The 15,004-nt window shown below is 43.2% G+C and overlaps 1 protein-coding gene across 5 annotated transcripts in view; it reads left to right on the top strand.

Moving 5' to 3' along the window:
- Nucleotides 1–15,004, top strand: part of LOC130197538 (ephrin type-B receptor 1-B) — a 164,295-nt gene that overhangs the window by 123,426 nt on the left and 25,865 nt on the right. For all 5 annotated transcript variants that reach the window (XR_008832488.1, XM_056420241.1, XM_056420242.1 and 2 more), the window contains exons 6-9: nt 257–381; nt 9,242–9,404; nt 12,208–12,316; nt 13,301–13,365. Coding sequence is in view for 4 of the 5 variants with exons in the window: in XM_056420241.1 (XP_056276216.1) it covers nt 257–381; nt 9,242–9,404; nt 12,208–12,316; nt 13,301–13,365 (462 nt within the window). In the remaining variant the exon portion in view is untranslated. The remainder of the gene's footprint in view (nt 1–256; nt 382–9,241; nt 9,405–12,207; nt 12,317–13,300; nt 13,366–15,004) is intronic.

Raw genomic sequence — 15,004 nt, 5'->3', positions numbered from 1 at the left:
ATAATGAAGTGGCTGACCCGTAGCTGGTTTGATATACAAATTCATAAATCTAAAGTAAATAATTAGTAGTGCTACAAGAGGCCAAAACTCCACATGTGCATGTTTGAGGTCAGAATGAACTGTGCTGCACACATAAGCTAAACTCTCCCCTTGTGGTTGAGTCTTTTTCTTTACCAACAGTTTGAGATAGATCTGTAATTATCAATGTTATTCTCGAAATGTATTGATTGTATGTTATTCTCTCTGTGCCCTTCAGCACCCTCCATAGTTCCCATCATGCACCAGATCAGCTCCACTATGAATAGCTTCACACTGTCTTGGCCACAACCAGAACAGCCCAATGGCATCATCCTGGACTATGAACTGCGCTACTACGAAAAGGTAAGTTAAGTGTGTGTGTGTGTTAATGCATTCATTTACATGTTTATATCTGATAGCTTACAGAATACTGTAAGTCTGTATTCATATTGTCTCCTACTCTGCACATATTTGCAGACACACGACAAATTTCCCCTTGGGGATTAATAAAGTATATATCTAGCTATCTATCTATATGCAGCAAACTGTGTGTAAAGCCCCCCAAGAGTCTCCTGGGTTGATAATGTGTTCGTTCACTGGGTTTCACTCCGTCTCTTCCACTGTTGTTTGGTTTCTGCTGCTGATGAAGTAAATAGGTTGACCTCTGCTCCAGGCCCACTCTGCACAGTGCAGCAACTTGTCCCGCTGTGAAAATGCATTGCATCTGGGGGGGAGTCACATCGACCCGTCTGCTCACACACAATACGTCTGCTTTATTAAGTCGCTCGCCCTACCCCACAGCGCCACTGCTGCTCCAGTATTGACCGGTAGGCTTTTCCCAAGGCCTTGGACATAATCGGAGACTCCAGCTTTTTGTTTGGGCCCTTGTTTGTCCTCTTGAAGCTGATCGATAGTTATAGCAAGGTTGCTCATGCACATTTCTTTCCCCCCCGGTCTTTGTCATTTTAAGATAAGACTTTTGTTGGTGCACCTTCACCCATGTTATGCTCTCCAACAATTGACAAAAATCAATAGAGTTTTATAAATGTTTTTCTGTTTCTGTCGAGTTATTTATTTCACACAAACTCATTTTGACTAAAGTTTGTGGATCAATAGTCACTGCTCTACCGTAGATTAGTGTTTGTCACATTTAGCATTTTTCTATCAGGGAGAACAACAATCATGTTTTTTTTTAAAATTATGTTTGCAGTTGGAAACTCAGTTATTCAATAATAGCTGCACTGCTTGCTGTTTCCCCCTCTGGCATTGCCCAGGTCATGGAATTGAATCCGATTGCCATGGCCTTGAGAAACCTTATCTGCCAGACAGCTTAGTGTCGTGTAAATAACATGTATACCGCCTTCCATTAGCTCATGAATATCAATGAAACCAAATTCTGTTGATGTTTATGTAGCATGTCTTCGCACAAAACGATGAGCACGGCGTAATCACAAATTACTGAATTAACAAGGACAAGATTGCTAATTGCACTGGGAGGATTCAGGTGACGGAGAGGTAGCGCTTTACGCTGTCTACCTCCATCTCAATGATCCTTCATATCCCCCTGAACGCGTGTCTATCGCGGAGATGTACCACCAATGCGAGCGAGCGTAAGACACGTGAGACGAGTCGGAGTGATTGCTTTGTTTCTCCAGGCCGTGGGGACGAGATTGCCACATCGGCGGTCCTCCCTTGACACTCTGTATTTTGGATCTGACGAGGCTTTTTATAGACACTAAACATACTTTCCCTCAGCCAGCCACTGCTGTCCAAAGTGCCACCACTGATGTGTTTTTGTGCCTGATTAAGCAACAACCCTCAGAAGAAAAGCAGATGGTGGCAAATATAATGCCGTGTGTGTCATTTCCATAAGCAGTTGAAATGTATTACACACATGCTCCATGAAAAAGTCGGCATGAATTCTCCGTCTCACGCGTGTTTTACCTCCTCGTTGCATATGGAGGAGCCGGGAATTAAATTGCTTCCCTTCGAGGTCAGTCCTGCCAGCTCTCCATTGATTCTCTGAATGCTTGAGAACAAATCTGAAAGTTACATGCAGTCGTAAAGTGATAAAGTGGTCTTTCAGTCATAAAAGGCAATTATGGAGAGATCTCTCTCACCTTATCTAGCATAGACTCCCAGCTTTACATATTGCGATGAGTAATTTATAGGTTGGATTAAATAATTTGTAACTTTTTATATAAAACGGCCTTGCTATTCTCACCTTCTTTTTTTAAGCATCTCACTGGCGCTTGCATTAATCTGAGGGTAGTCACACTGTTATGGTTCTGGAGTTGATTGTCTCAGCGTGCCCGACACAGTCAGCCAGTCCTCAGCCCAGCAGAGACCTTTCTCTCTACACTCTCCAACAGGAAGCGCCCTACACACATTTCACAAGAGCGACTTCTACAGCGGCACGCCATCGTCACTCTGTATTGAGTAATACCTCACGGTATTCATAAAAGAACATTCACAATATATATATATATATACAGGACTGTCTCAGAAAATTAGAATATTGTGATAAAGTTCTTTATTTTCTGTAATGCAATTAAAAAAACAAAAATGTCATGCATTCTGGATTCATTACAAATCAACTGAAATATTGCAAGCCTTTTATTCTTTTAATATTGCTGATTATGGCTTACAGCTTAAGAAAACTCTAAAATCCTATCTCATACAATTTTAATATTTCCTCAGACCAAGTAAAAAAAAAGATTTATAACAGCTGAGTGTTTGTCAAGGCTCAGGAAACCCTTGCAGGTGTTTGAGTTAATTAGACAATTCAAGTGATTTGTTTAATACCCTACTAGTATACTTTTTCATGATATTCTAATATTTAGAGATAGGATATTTGAGTTTTCTTAAGCTGTAAGCCATAATCAGCAATAAATCAGAATAAAAGGCTTGCAATATTTCAGTTGATTTGTAATGAATCCAGAATGCATGACATTTTTGTTTTTTTAATTGCATTACAGAAAATAAAGAACTTCATCACAATATTCTAATTTTCTGAGACAGTCCTGTATATATATACAAATGTTTTTTCATCTGTAAAATCCACACATGAATGGCACAACATATTTTCAGAAGGGCATTTTTTTATCCCATGACCTGCAATTTCAACTATGGCAACTACCCTAAAAAAAGCTATTTTCCTCGACACAGCTTCCCAGTTGTTTCTATTAGCCTGTATTGAGACTGAAAATCCTGCGGCTCGGTTGCTTACAGGAACCCGCAAGTACGATCACATCACCCCAGTCCTGTCTTCCCTCCATTGGCTTCCTGTCCACTTTAGAGTTCATTTTAAGATTTTATTGTTTGTTTTTAAAGCGCTTAATGGGCTGGCCCCTCAGTACATCTCTGACCTCATACAGGTGTACACCCCCTCAAGGGGTCTGAGATCGGCTGACCAGCTCCTCCTAGTAGTCCCTAAAACTAAGAAAATTACCAGAGGAGACCGGGCCTTCTCAGCAGTAGCCCCCAGGCTCTGGAACGACCTGCCCCCCCAGGTCAAATTGTCGCCCACACTCCAAACCTTTAAGTCCCGCCTGAAGACCCACCTCTTTTCCCTCGCTTTTGAGTCAGTTTGAGCTATGTTTTGTATTGATTTCTCTCTATTTTGTTTGTATGCCTTTTATCTACTACTGTAATATTATATTTTATTATTATGCTATGCTTACTGTGAAGCACTTCGTTAAACCCTCTGTTTTTAATATGTGCTATATAAATAAATTGGATTGGATTGGATTGGATTGAAAGAGGCTCTGAGTTGTTTAAGGTACCACTGAGATTTGAGATTTAGTTTGAGTAACAGTTTAATCTGTTTAAATGCTCACCGGGTTATCGCAGGGGTAGAAACATCTGTTTGCAGCTTGTGATGCGCCCCCAGACAGACACACACACACACAGACAGATAGACGCTTCCACAGTCTATATAATGGTGAAAAGGGATGGCAATGATTACAAAATAATACATTTTGACAGTTTTACCTGAAAGCTGTGAGTGCTGAAGGCTGTTCTCCCATTAGGCTTCACTCCTTTTTTCAACCCACCATCTCTTTGCAAAGTAAGTGGTACTGGGACTCGTTAAATTGTGAACCAAGACGAAATAAATGTAAGGTTTTCAGAGAAAAGCTAGAATCCCTTGCTCGCGGTCTCTCCATTTTTCTCATACCTTTTTTCCTCTGAAAATTTTGGGAGGGTAGAAATAACTCAGCATAGCGGAGGTCAGGCCTTCCATTAAGGCTGGAGCCGAGCAGCCACCGGCTCAGAGTACTGATGCCTCTGTGTGTATTGGTGTCGGAGAGAGGGTGTGTGCATGTGTGTGCGTGAGCTTTTGTCATTGTGTGTGTGTGTGTGCGTGTGTGAGAGTGTCAGCAGCAGTTCAGGTGCATCCATTCGGGATGACAGCAGCACCGTCATGCTGCAATGTGAAAAATTCCAGAATCAAATGGAAGTTTGCAGCACATCACCAGGATCTGCAGCGCACTGACCAGAGCGCCGTCTGCATCTCTGGCACTCTGAACACCCCCCCCCCCCCTCTTGTACTTTACATGCAATTATGAGAAGCCAGGAGTACATATTTATTATTCTTCCCTCCTCTCCCTGCCAGCGCTCAGCGGACCACACTACGTGTGTATACGCACACAGATGCTGTAAAGACATGTTTAGACTTTTAATGGAACCAGTGAAAAGCAGAACTGGTGCGTGCAGAAACTCCCTCAGTCCCCAGCAAGGGTGTTCACATTTCCTCCCTCTCTTTGTTTGTCTCCCACCCCACTCACTCGGGCCTCTTTGTTGGTCTCCAGGTGAACCGAATGCATGCAACGAGTCCTCTCGAAAGGCGGTGGCTTCAAGGAAAAATATCGAAAAAAATAACCGAAAGCACGGAGGCAATTACATTCTACTTCAAATTATTCTGTGGATAAGACGATCTCATCTCTCGCTTAGCATGCTCACTAGTGTTTAGCAAATAGCTTTTCAGAATTAGAATGAGAGGAATATCTTTTTAATTGTATCGCCGTATGTTGATATAGTTTGTTTTTCCATTATTATTTGTTTGTTTCCCAAAACGATTAAGAGGCTTAAATGGTATTTAATATCAGATTTGATTAATATTGTATTTCCATTCAAAGTTACTACCATCTTTTTTTTAAAGATTAGAATTCTTGAGGCAATGATAATTATTTTCATTCGGTAATAAAACCAATCTAGTCTGTGAGATTAAAATTGCTAGCCCACATCTCTCTGCCTTTTAACCGTAGGCAATACTTTTTTAATTTGAACGTTGATGGGGGATGTCACTTATTCCTTTCATTTCCAATTTACAAACATAATATTAGCATGTTCTCCCTCAAACACTCCCCTCCTTCCCCTCTCGCCGTGTGAGTGTGTGTGTGTGTCGGTGTGTCAGTGTATTTGCATTAGTGCATGTGTGTGAGCCTGTGCAGAGGACACAAGGTATCCATGACAGGTGGGAATGCTGTCTACACACACACACACACACACACACACACTTGTGTCAGGGTTGTTTTTATAGCAAGGGAACTGGCAGTTACAAACCGACTGTTACAGAAATGAATTTTTAACAAGAAAAAGATACGAGTATCTGACTTCCAGCAATATGTTTGTAATAGATTCAGTGCCAGCGTGTTACAGACGGTAAATGTAGTCAATCCAATCCAAGGAGGCAGGCAGTTTGAGTCAGGGTCGGACATATACATCAATGTTGGCCCCCACTGACTGATATCCAGGGGCATTTGAAAATAAATTGGGAGCCCTTTTTGAAACTTGTGAAATAACATGTCACCTTTGTTCGAAGATAAAAATATACTTATGTAGGCTCACAGTATATGAGTAATTGTCGTGAAATGGCAATAATAAGACTATTAGGCAGTAATTTACAGATTCAAAGTGTTTTCTTAGATTTCTTTGAACAAAATTAAACAGAAAACATAAATCAGACAATCATATTCAATTGTGTTATTTCTTTTTGGTTATCTAGTGTTTTATTAAACAACTATTAACAACTATTAACAACTATTAACAATTATAACCTTATTGACGTCGTCTTCACACTCGCAGTCACAGGTCTGATGAAGAAGCGCTCCATTCGGTTCTTCACAAACACGCAACAATACTATGGCTGTGTCTACTACCGGACACTTGAGCACTTCGAGCACTGACTTTCAGTGCTTAGGGCGCCACACTGACAAAACCAGCAGAATTCAGTGCACTGAAAGTACCCGGATGGCGCACTGCAAACGGGAAAAAAATGCAGTGTAAAACGATGGACACTACTCGCCCTAAACGGGCGCCATCTTGGCTACGTAGCGGAAGAGGAGGAGCCCTTTCGCCAGCTTTTCATTTTATTTCTAAAACAATGGCGGACGAGATGGCTACGGTAGCACAAGCGGTAGACCACGGAGGCTCCTGCCGTGATTGTGGAGGTATCGCAGTTTCCACATGGGGTGGAGAAAGGGGTAAACAAGGAACAAAAAGAGGGCAAGAAGTGCATTCATTGTGTCAGTTTAAGTTTCGCAGGTATCGCAAGCAGATTTGCGTACGTCACTCCCGGCTTAATTTCGCGGGTGCCGTGAACAGATTTGCGTCCGTCACTTCCGCCAAGTGGTTAACGAAAGTGTTCCATTTGATACAGCACTTATCAGCGACGCAGTGCACTACAGATGTCAGTGCACTGTATTGCAGTGTACTTCATAAAGTGTCCGGTAGTAGACACAGCCAATGTTTTTGAAGAGTTCATAATTATTAGAGTAAATTCTTTTTTTTCTTCCTGCCCCTCTCCTAGTGATATCAGGGGCACAATTATATTTCTTAAGGGCAGTTTTGCCCTTTGCCCTCGTGTATTTCTGACGCTTGCTTATTCTTTCCAATAAACAATATGGTGTAGGAAGAGCATTCTGGCTAAGTTTGTCTCTGTGATTTCACCGAGCGCTGCAGCTCCCCGCGTCGCTTCCTTTCTGTCACCCCTGGCAATGCTTTTGATTGGCTGCCCTGCCATCTGCCTCGCCAACTGAAACTCTGTCTTTATTTAGCAAGTTAGGGTGCGGTCCTCATAATCCCCATTTGACTGGCAGCAGGAGAGGACCTCTCGTGGCTGGAAGTCCCTCCTGGCATGGCCTTTTATTGGCTATCCCCTAACCTGCTGGAGTGCCAAATGCCACCTCATTTTTAGGTAGCAGATGTAGGTGTGTATCTGTGTGTCTCATAATCCCTATTTGACTGGCAGGATGAAAGGGCCATTCCTAGCTGGTGCTCCCTCAAGGGATTCTCTCCGATTGGCGGATTGCCATCTGTCTGCTCACCTCTATTCCATTCAAGCTCAACAGATGGGGGTGGGGTCCTGAGAAAGACTGATAGCAGCCATCGGCAATTCATGACCCCAAGTGGTCGACTCATCCACATGAATAGGTGACTACGACTCCAATCTCTCATGGGGCTCCACGTCTTCTGCAGCTCTTTCAAACGAACACGCCGCCTCTTTAAATTCAAGTTTCATAACAGTTTCAGTATTTGTATGCTGCACATTGGAGACATGATGCATTGTGTGATCTAATGGACAAAAGGTCTGCGAGAAGATTAAACTCTCTAACCCAGTTACATCCGGCGTTCCATTTGTAGACATCGCTTTCCTCTCGGAGCCTGTTGGTGCGACGCTCTCCCGTTCCGAGCCCAAACATTTGTCTTCATCGAGCCCAGAGAGTCCAATAAGAGCTAATGTGATAGCACAAATCATTACGTGGGGTTGCTCCGTCTGCTCAATGATGGAGCAACCGGAATGATTCGATTACACCAATCAGATTGGATAATGATTTCGATGTGGGTTGCTTCTGCCTGACGTTTCTTATCTCTTCCTGCCATCATCTTCGTCCTCCTACTCCCCCCTCCCACCCTCCTTTGCTTTCCTGTTGCATATCCACTATTTACCACTCCACACTGTTGTCAACTGGGATTTGCTGTTCATAGTTTCTCAGATCAGTCATACATGTGTTATAAGATGTAGCCCGGCATATAATAGTGTGTTTACCAAGCTTTAAGAAAACAGCCTGCCTCTATTTACACTATTTCACTGAGGCGGGAGAATCGTGCCCCCTCACTGTCAGCTGCCCCCCTCCCCTCTACATTATGTCTGCATCTAGCTATCAGCAGCCTGCAGTGGTGGGTGGGGTGTCGGTGCAGTATTATTTTTCTGGCTGTCATATTCACCCTGGGTTATGGGAAGGTGACAGGCCTAAGTAATAACTGATCCCCAATATGAGATACCTCCAGCAAGCCCCAAACTACAACTGCACAGACTCTGGAGCCGTAGGAGAGAGACTGAGCCGCTGGATCTGGGGATCAGGTCCATCCATGGTCATTTACATAATGGTTGACTATATGTTTGCATACATGCACGCATGTGTAAATACAACTTATAGGTATTCAAATGCTAAACTGAGCATCCGAAAAAGGACATATACCTTGAATGAATATTAAAGTTAACAGCAATTTGTGACAAGCATTTTTCTCGCATTTTACTTTGTGGAATAAATAAATATAAATTGTAAACAATTTTTTTTATATAGGTAACAAAATAAGCTTATGTTGTCTTCTTGCTGTAATCAAACTGCACGTCTGAAAAGACAAATAAGTGATGCTATTCTATTACTTTTCAGAAGTGGCTATTGCTTTTTGTAATTTGCCAGGAATGATTACCATATTTTTTGTAGGTGTGTTACTGTATGAATTGGACTAAGAGTGTGTTTGTGTGGATGTTGGGCATGTGTGTATTTTAATGTGCTGCCGTGTGATGTGTTTGAAACTGACCAAAGCCTTATTAAAAACTGAAAGATAAAATCAAACAAAGAGAGCTCATTACTCGGTAGATATATTCTCCTCTACTATCTGCTATTTGCATCCATCCTTTATCTATGTTGTTTACCAAAAAGTTGACTACATCTCCTCTTTATCTTAGTTAGAACTACGACAATATACAACCTCAACAGATTTCCTTCAAATTTTCTCCACTTTGTCCATACTATTTCCTGAATATACTCCACTTGATGAGTCTGTTTTTTGTCTCACTGTCAAACTCCTGCTAATACTACTGCATCTGCTTTTACGAGTGTTTTCTTAACTGTGAGGTTAAACACCTTCGGGCTGACATCTTCTCTGTAAGTCGTCCCTAACCTGTTCCCTGTGTGTCTGTGGCTCCTTTTAGGACCATGCTGAGATCAACTCCACCATCCTGCGAAGCCAAACTAACACTGCACGCGTGGAGGGCCTCAGGCCGGCTACAGTCTATGTGGTACAGGTGCGGGCAAGGACTGTGGCTGGCTTTGGCAAATACAGCAGCAAGATGTGCTTCCAAACCCTCACAGATGGTAAGCATTGTCGAGCCAGGAGAAACAGCTCTCTCCTTCTCTGTCTCTCTGTCACACACACACACACACACACACAGCCTAACTCTTCCTCCCACTCATGTCACTCTTTGTATTGGTTGTTGCATTATTATTAGTAGGTGAGATAGTGACTGTGATGTTCTATTTCCACGGCGGAATTAATTTCAGGGTTTTGAATGTGTGGGTTCTTTGAATGTGCAGAACTCTGAGTGCCTTTTGTTTGTGCTTCTCACTGTGCTTGATCCAAAATGCTTCGCTAATTGGTTTTTCACCCGGCCCTTCTGTTGCTGTAGAGCCGTCCCAGAATGCATAGCTGTGATTAGTACTTGATGAGATTAATTTTTGTTTTGCCATGGGGGGGCTGGATTGTTGGAGAGGGAAGGCGATGAAGATGAGCTGCAACACCTGCTACACTAGCAAGGTTGAGCAGTTAAGTTTACCACCGTAAATGCATAGGGGTGTGTGCGCTGGATTGGTGGGAGTGGTGTTGTGTGTCACTACGTCATGTCGTGCTTTTTCATAGATCTGCCGGCCAGTAATATCGGTGCTAAAACTACCAAAGCATGATTGGTTGTGGATGGATTAAACACTTCCCTGGGTACCATTCAGAAGATTTGCCAAAGTGCATCCTTCCCTGGGCCTTGTTGGACTACTTGACTTATATCCAGCTTCATAGCATCAAAAACAGGACATACATTTTCACATTGTGTTGCGTTAATGGAGATGTTCACGATGAATAAGTGGGTGATGATCTTGAGGGAGGGGGAGATGGGGAAGGTTATTAATGATGATGAAGGTGATCATTGTGGCTATTTACCAGCGCAGAGCAGATGTGGTGGCTCAGCCACAGCCCCCTTTGCATCACCCTTACCCACAAACAATCTTTCTCTCGCACACGTCCACACGCTCGCACACACACTGTTTACAGTTCATCCGTTGGCTCGCGGCCATAGCACGACATTCGTCAAAGGCAATTAGCAGCAGATGCTGGAGAACTGGTGACTATCACACCCACGGCTCCACCTCCCGTCCCTCTGCCGGTTTCCCTCATCCCCCGTCAAGCCGCTTCACCGTACCACGAAGACACCGCCTCGCCACCACAACCGTGTCTTTTCTCAGATTCTCAAATGCCCTTAGTCTATCCTTCGGCACGTTTTCATACGCTTCCAAACGGCGTCTGTTTGCCACCCCTTGACACAAACACGCAAACTCACGAGCAGGGAAGACTTGATCTGTAGGGTTGCTGATGTCCCACCTCTCCAGTTCTCTAATAGTCTGAGGCCCTGCTAACTAAATGATTGTAATAGCAGCCTATTTTCCACTGGAACAGGTAGCTGTCAGACAGGCACATAGATATATTTCATATACAGTGTGTCTATATAATTCTAGCTCTCAGGGCAAATCATCAATCACCATTCCCATATGATATGGGTGAAGGGGAGATTGATCGAGACCTCTTAAGCCTAATGTGCATCAAGAGAGAACAGGAAGACTGCCTGAAAACCTGAGAAGCCGGAACATCCGACACACTGTTTGCTTGAAAAGTACTTAAATAAATGTGCAAGTTAAAAGAGTGAGCAATTCCTGTCACATTAAGTTTCCTTATATATTCCAGCTCTCACACTGCTCTGAAAATGCATTAGCTCCCCCTTTATCACTTTAATCCAATAGACCGATTCTACACGGGGGATTGGATGGAGAAGCTGCTGATTTGCCTGCAGCATGCTCAATCCCGCACCGCTTTAACTACGGTGTTTGCCGGTGCTAAAGACGGGCACACAAAGAGATAACTGGAGATCCTGCTGTGGAGAGTTTTTCTTCGCCATGCATTTAAGCCGCCCTCTGAACTACCACCAGGCGGCCTCGGCTATGAACATAACACATGTTCTCCCTAACCTCACAGGATTTGGGACTGTGTTAGCGCCAGAGGCTCAATGTCTCTTAAAAAGAAAAGCACTATGTTTCACCAAGATGCAACCCATATATATAAGTTTAAGACTAAGTTAAAGATTCCCTGTGAATAGAACTCTTTGAATATATTTTGAAGTAGAGATCTGTTTCTTGGACATAATTTATGATTGACTGACACCGTTGGTGAAGTGTTGCATGGTTGTTTTGATTTTTTCTTTCCTTATTTCTAATTATTTTCCTGCTTTAACATTTTTATTTTTGTGTTTCCTTATGGTCCTTCTTGGCCAGATGCATGGTTCAGTTTTACTTTATTTTTATTTATTTCAATTTGTCATTCTTATTATCCATTCTTACTTTTGAAGGTTGTATTTCTGTAAAAATAGCTAAATAAAATCTAAAAGTATAACAATTTAAAAAAAGAACATTATATGTTTGGGCTCCGTGTGTGATTGGCAGTAGATGACTTCCTTTTCAGCACCTGGGCAACAACATTCCACGGTGCACTCTCTTGTCTGCTCAGCTCTGACAGGTGTTGCACCAGAAGAGGCTGAGAGGCCGTCCTCGCTTTATACTCACCTTCAGTTTTATGCTTCTCTGTCACTCTCTGCTCTCTCCCGGTTTATCAAACGCAACCTGTCACTCAGTCTTTCTAAAGCTCACCGGGTTTCAGTCAGCACGGGCTCAACCGGGAGATCTAGATGTTTTCTCTATCCATCTGTACACCCAATCTAACCATTCGGTTCTGCCTCTTCTTCTCTCTGCCTCTCCTTTTACCTCCCATGCACACCTCTAAATACACACAGTCATGCTGCTGAAGCTCCACCTAAGCCCTACGCCCTGTCTGTCCGTCTGCCTTTCTCTTTGTGTCACACAGATGACTTCAAGTCTGAGCTGAGGGAGCAGCTTCCTCTGATTGCGGGTTCAGCGGCAGCCGGAGTGGTCTTCATTGTTTCCCTTGTTGCTATCTCCATCGTGTGCAGCAGGTAACCACATTTCCCCATCGGGGTCTCTTGCAGTACATGCCCTTACTACACAGTTATTTACTTCATTGCTACATTTGTCCCTGACCAATACACTTATAAAAATGAAATTTCACTTATTTTTCGCCCCAAAAGAGCAGCCAGGGGACCTGAAGCATATGTAGAGGGTGGACATAGAAATCTGAACACCATGCTTTGCAATACATAGGGACAGATGGCAAAACTGCATGATTTTCCATAATTCTAACCATATATTACTATTTTGAATAAAATACATTCTCTCAAAGTAAAACAGTGATATACAGTGATACTAAAATATGTTAAATGCATCTTACATGTATCTTTAAAATACTGGCTTCATTTGATACTTAAACTAATCGAGTGCGGTATGTTTTTGAGATATAGTTTACGAGAAATATAGCCACATCTCCTGGAGGAACTCAGAATGTGAGCTGCTTTCATTAACTAATAGAGCATTTCATAATAGCAATCAATTCAACAGGAAAGAAACATATTTCAAATGGAATATTCCTTTTCACAGCTCCCACTTTGCCCTGTTAAGTTACTTCAGTCAAGCACATTTAATTTTGCATCAGTTTTTCACATTGTCACATTCCTTTGCTGCTTTAAATGTGTGAAAGTCAAATGTTCTGCAGGGTCGTGTGCAACTTTGAGCAAGTAAAGTGTTCATCAAATGGGCCGGGCTCTTTTGATGCTGAGGCAGAAGAGACCGATGAAAAGGAGAGAGATCCTATCGAGGTCTAATTAAAAATCAGCTCATTTTCATGAACTTCATTTGGCACTGCTAACCCTCTGCAACTGATTCAATTTCAGCCGCGTCATTTTCAGGCATTACAGCGAAACATGAAGAGAAATAAGGCCTCGTTTACGCTTCCTTTCATCCTGTCGTCTCTCTCTCTCTCTCTCTCTCTCTCTCTCTCTCTCTCTCTCTCTCTCTCTCTCTCTTCATATTCATTGCTCCCTCAGGAAAAGAGCATACACCAAGGAGGCGGTGTACAGTGACAAGTTGCAACATTACAGCACAGGAAGAGGTGAGTCCATCATAGTAACACTGAAAGCCCCGGCGAGCAAGTGGTTGTAGGTGTTCTCAAATAATCGTGGGTGCTATCAGGCAATTCGTAGGATCGTCTCTTACTTTGTGTGTTTTGATGCATATCTAGTTTTTTTCTTTTCTTTGGTCGACATCTCTTTTGGAATCATCTTTGTATATTTCATTGATATGTGCCACACCTCCATTTTCACCCTTTGCCATTCCCCTGCTTCTGTCATATCTTGTACTATATAGCACATGTCGGTAAAGAATTTATTCTTACATAAAACATGAAGGAAAAGGAAGTCTGATGAAAGAGAAATAACCTCTGTCCATCTGTGGATTCAAAGGCATTTTCCCTTCCTTTGCACAACGCCACTGACTGACAGTCATCTCTCAGGGCTCCACAATAGCTGTGATTGAGTCATGTTTCAAGCCCCCTCCCCCGCACCCCCCCCCCCCCCCCCCCCCCCCCGGGCACCGACTGATGAGGGGAAGGAGCCTAGAGGGACACACACATTTGACCTTTCACACGCAATCTCACACACACACACACACACTCAAACACGCACACACACAGAAGGGTGTGTGTGTGAGATTTGTACCTCCAATGAAAGCCCTGTGTCCTGCCGACCTAGCAGTCTGAAAAGGGGCTCACTCGAGGGGATTGAGTTTTGTTGAGTCTGACGCAGCAAAGCGTTTCAGCGCGGTGACTTTGTGTCAAAGCTCCGGCAGCGGCATCCGGGGGCTCATTAAACCTGGGCAGAGGAGTCGCTTTTGCCACACGCTTTCTTCGGAGTAACCAAATGCAATTAACATGAGTGGTGAAAATAAACAAAAGATCAGAGACGCTTGCAGCCCTAATCATAAAAGGAAGCTGATAAGGGATCCTATTCATAGGTTTATTCTTTCAACCTTCACACCGCCAACACTCGTGAAGTAATCCCCCACTGCATGATGCATTATTGTCTTCTATTCTCTCAAGATTTGACTGGCACTTTTGTAATTACAGTATTCAACACGACAATTAAATAGCGCCGCTCAGCCAATTGTTTACGGCGAAATCTCAGAAGAATGTGTTGCCGGCTTTCATCCAGCTGCCTTTACTGTTCCAGCTGTGGCCACCACGCACCTTAGATGATACCCCCCCCCCCCCCCCCTCATCGCCGGCCCACCTAGTGTGACAGGCGTCAAGTGGGATGGTGCTCGTACTGTAAATTCAACGGCGCACATATTCTGTGTGGTCACGGTGATGAAAAACCTCAGATATTACACCAAGCAATGGATGGGATGTCATGACAAGCACACACACACACACACACACACACACACAGCATCCCCACACGTGAAGCAAGTGCTGCTCATGTGAGTTTTAGGATGTCTGGTTGGTTTTAATAGCACGCAGTATCATCAGCGTTCATCCCAACATATTACACCCGCCTCACTGATTCAGAGCATATACATGTTGAACTCTTTCCATAAACAACCTGTCAACACCAGCTAATTACCACAGAAATGTTTCTCGGCGCGGCATGTTTACTGGATGCACTAATGCTTCTCTGCATATGACTACCAACACATCCTTAAATCACGAATGTTCTATCCCGGTTGGTCGCTTTGTAGCCTCAGCTGTTGTTTGT

This window comes from Pseudoliparis swirei, chromosome 8 (assembly GCF_029220125.1).
Source record: "Pseudoliparis swirei isolate HS2019 ecotype Mariana Trench chromosome 8, NWPU_hadal_v1, whole genome shotgun sequence".
Classification (NCBI taxonomy): Eukaryota; Metazoa; Chordata; class Actinopteri; order Perciformes; family Liparidae; genus Pseudoliparis; species Pseudoliparis swirei.
The sequence above is the reverse complement of the archived record's forward strand: the minus strand, read 5'-3'. Positions and strand labels throughout refer to the sequence as shown.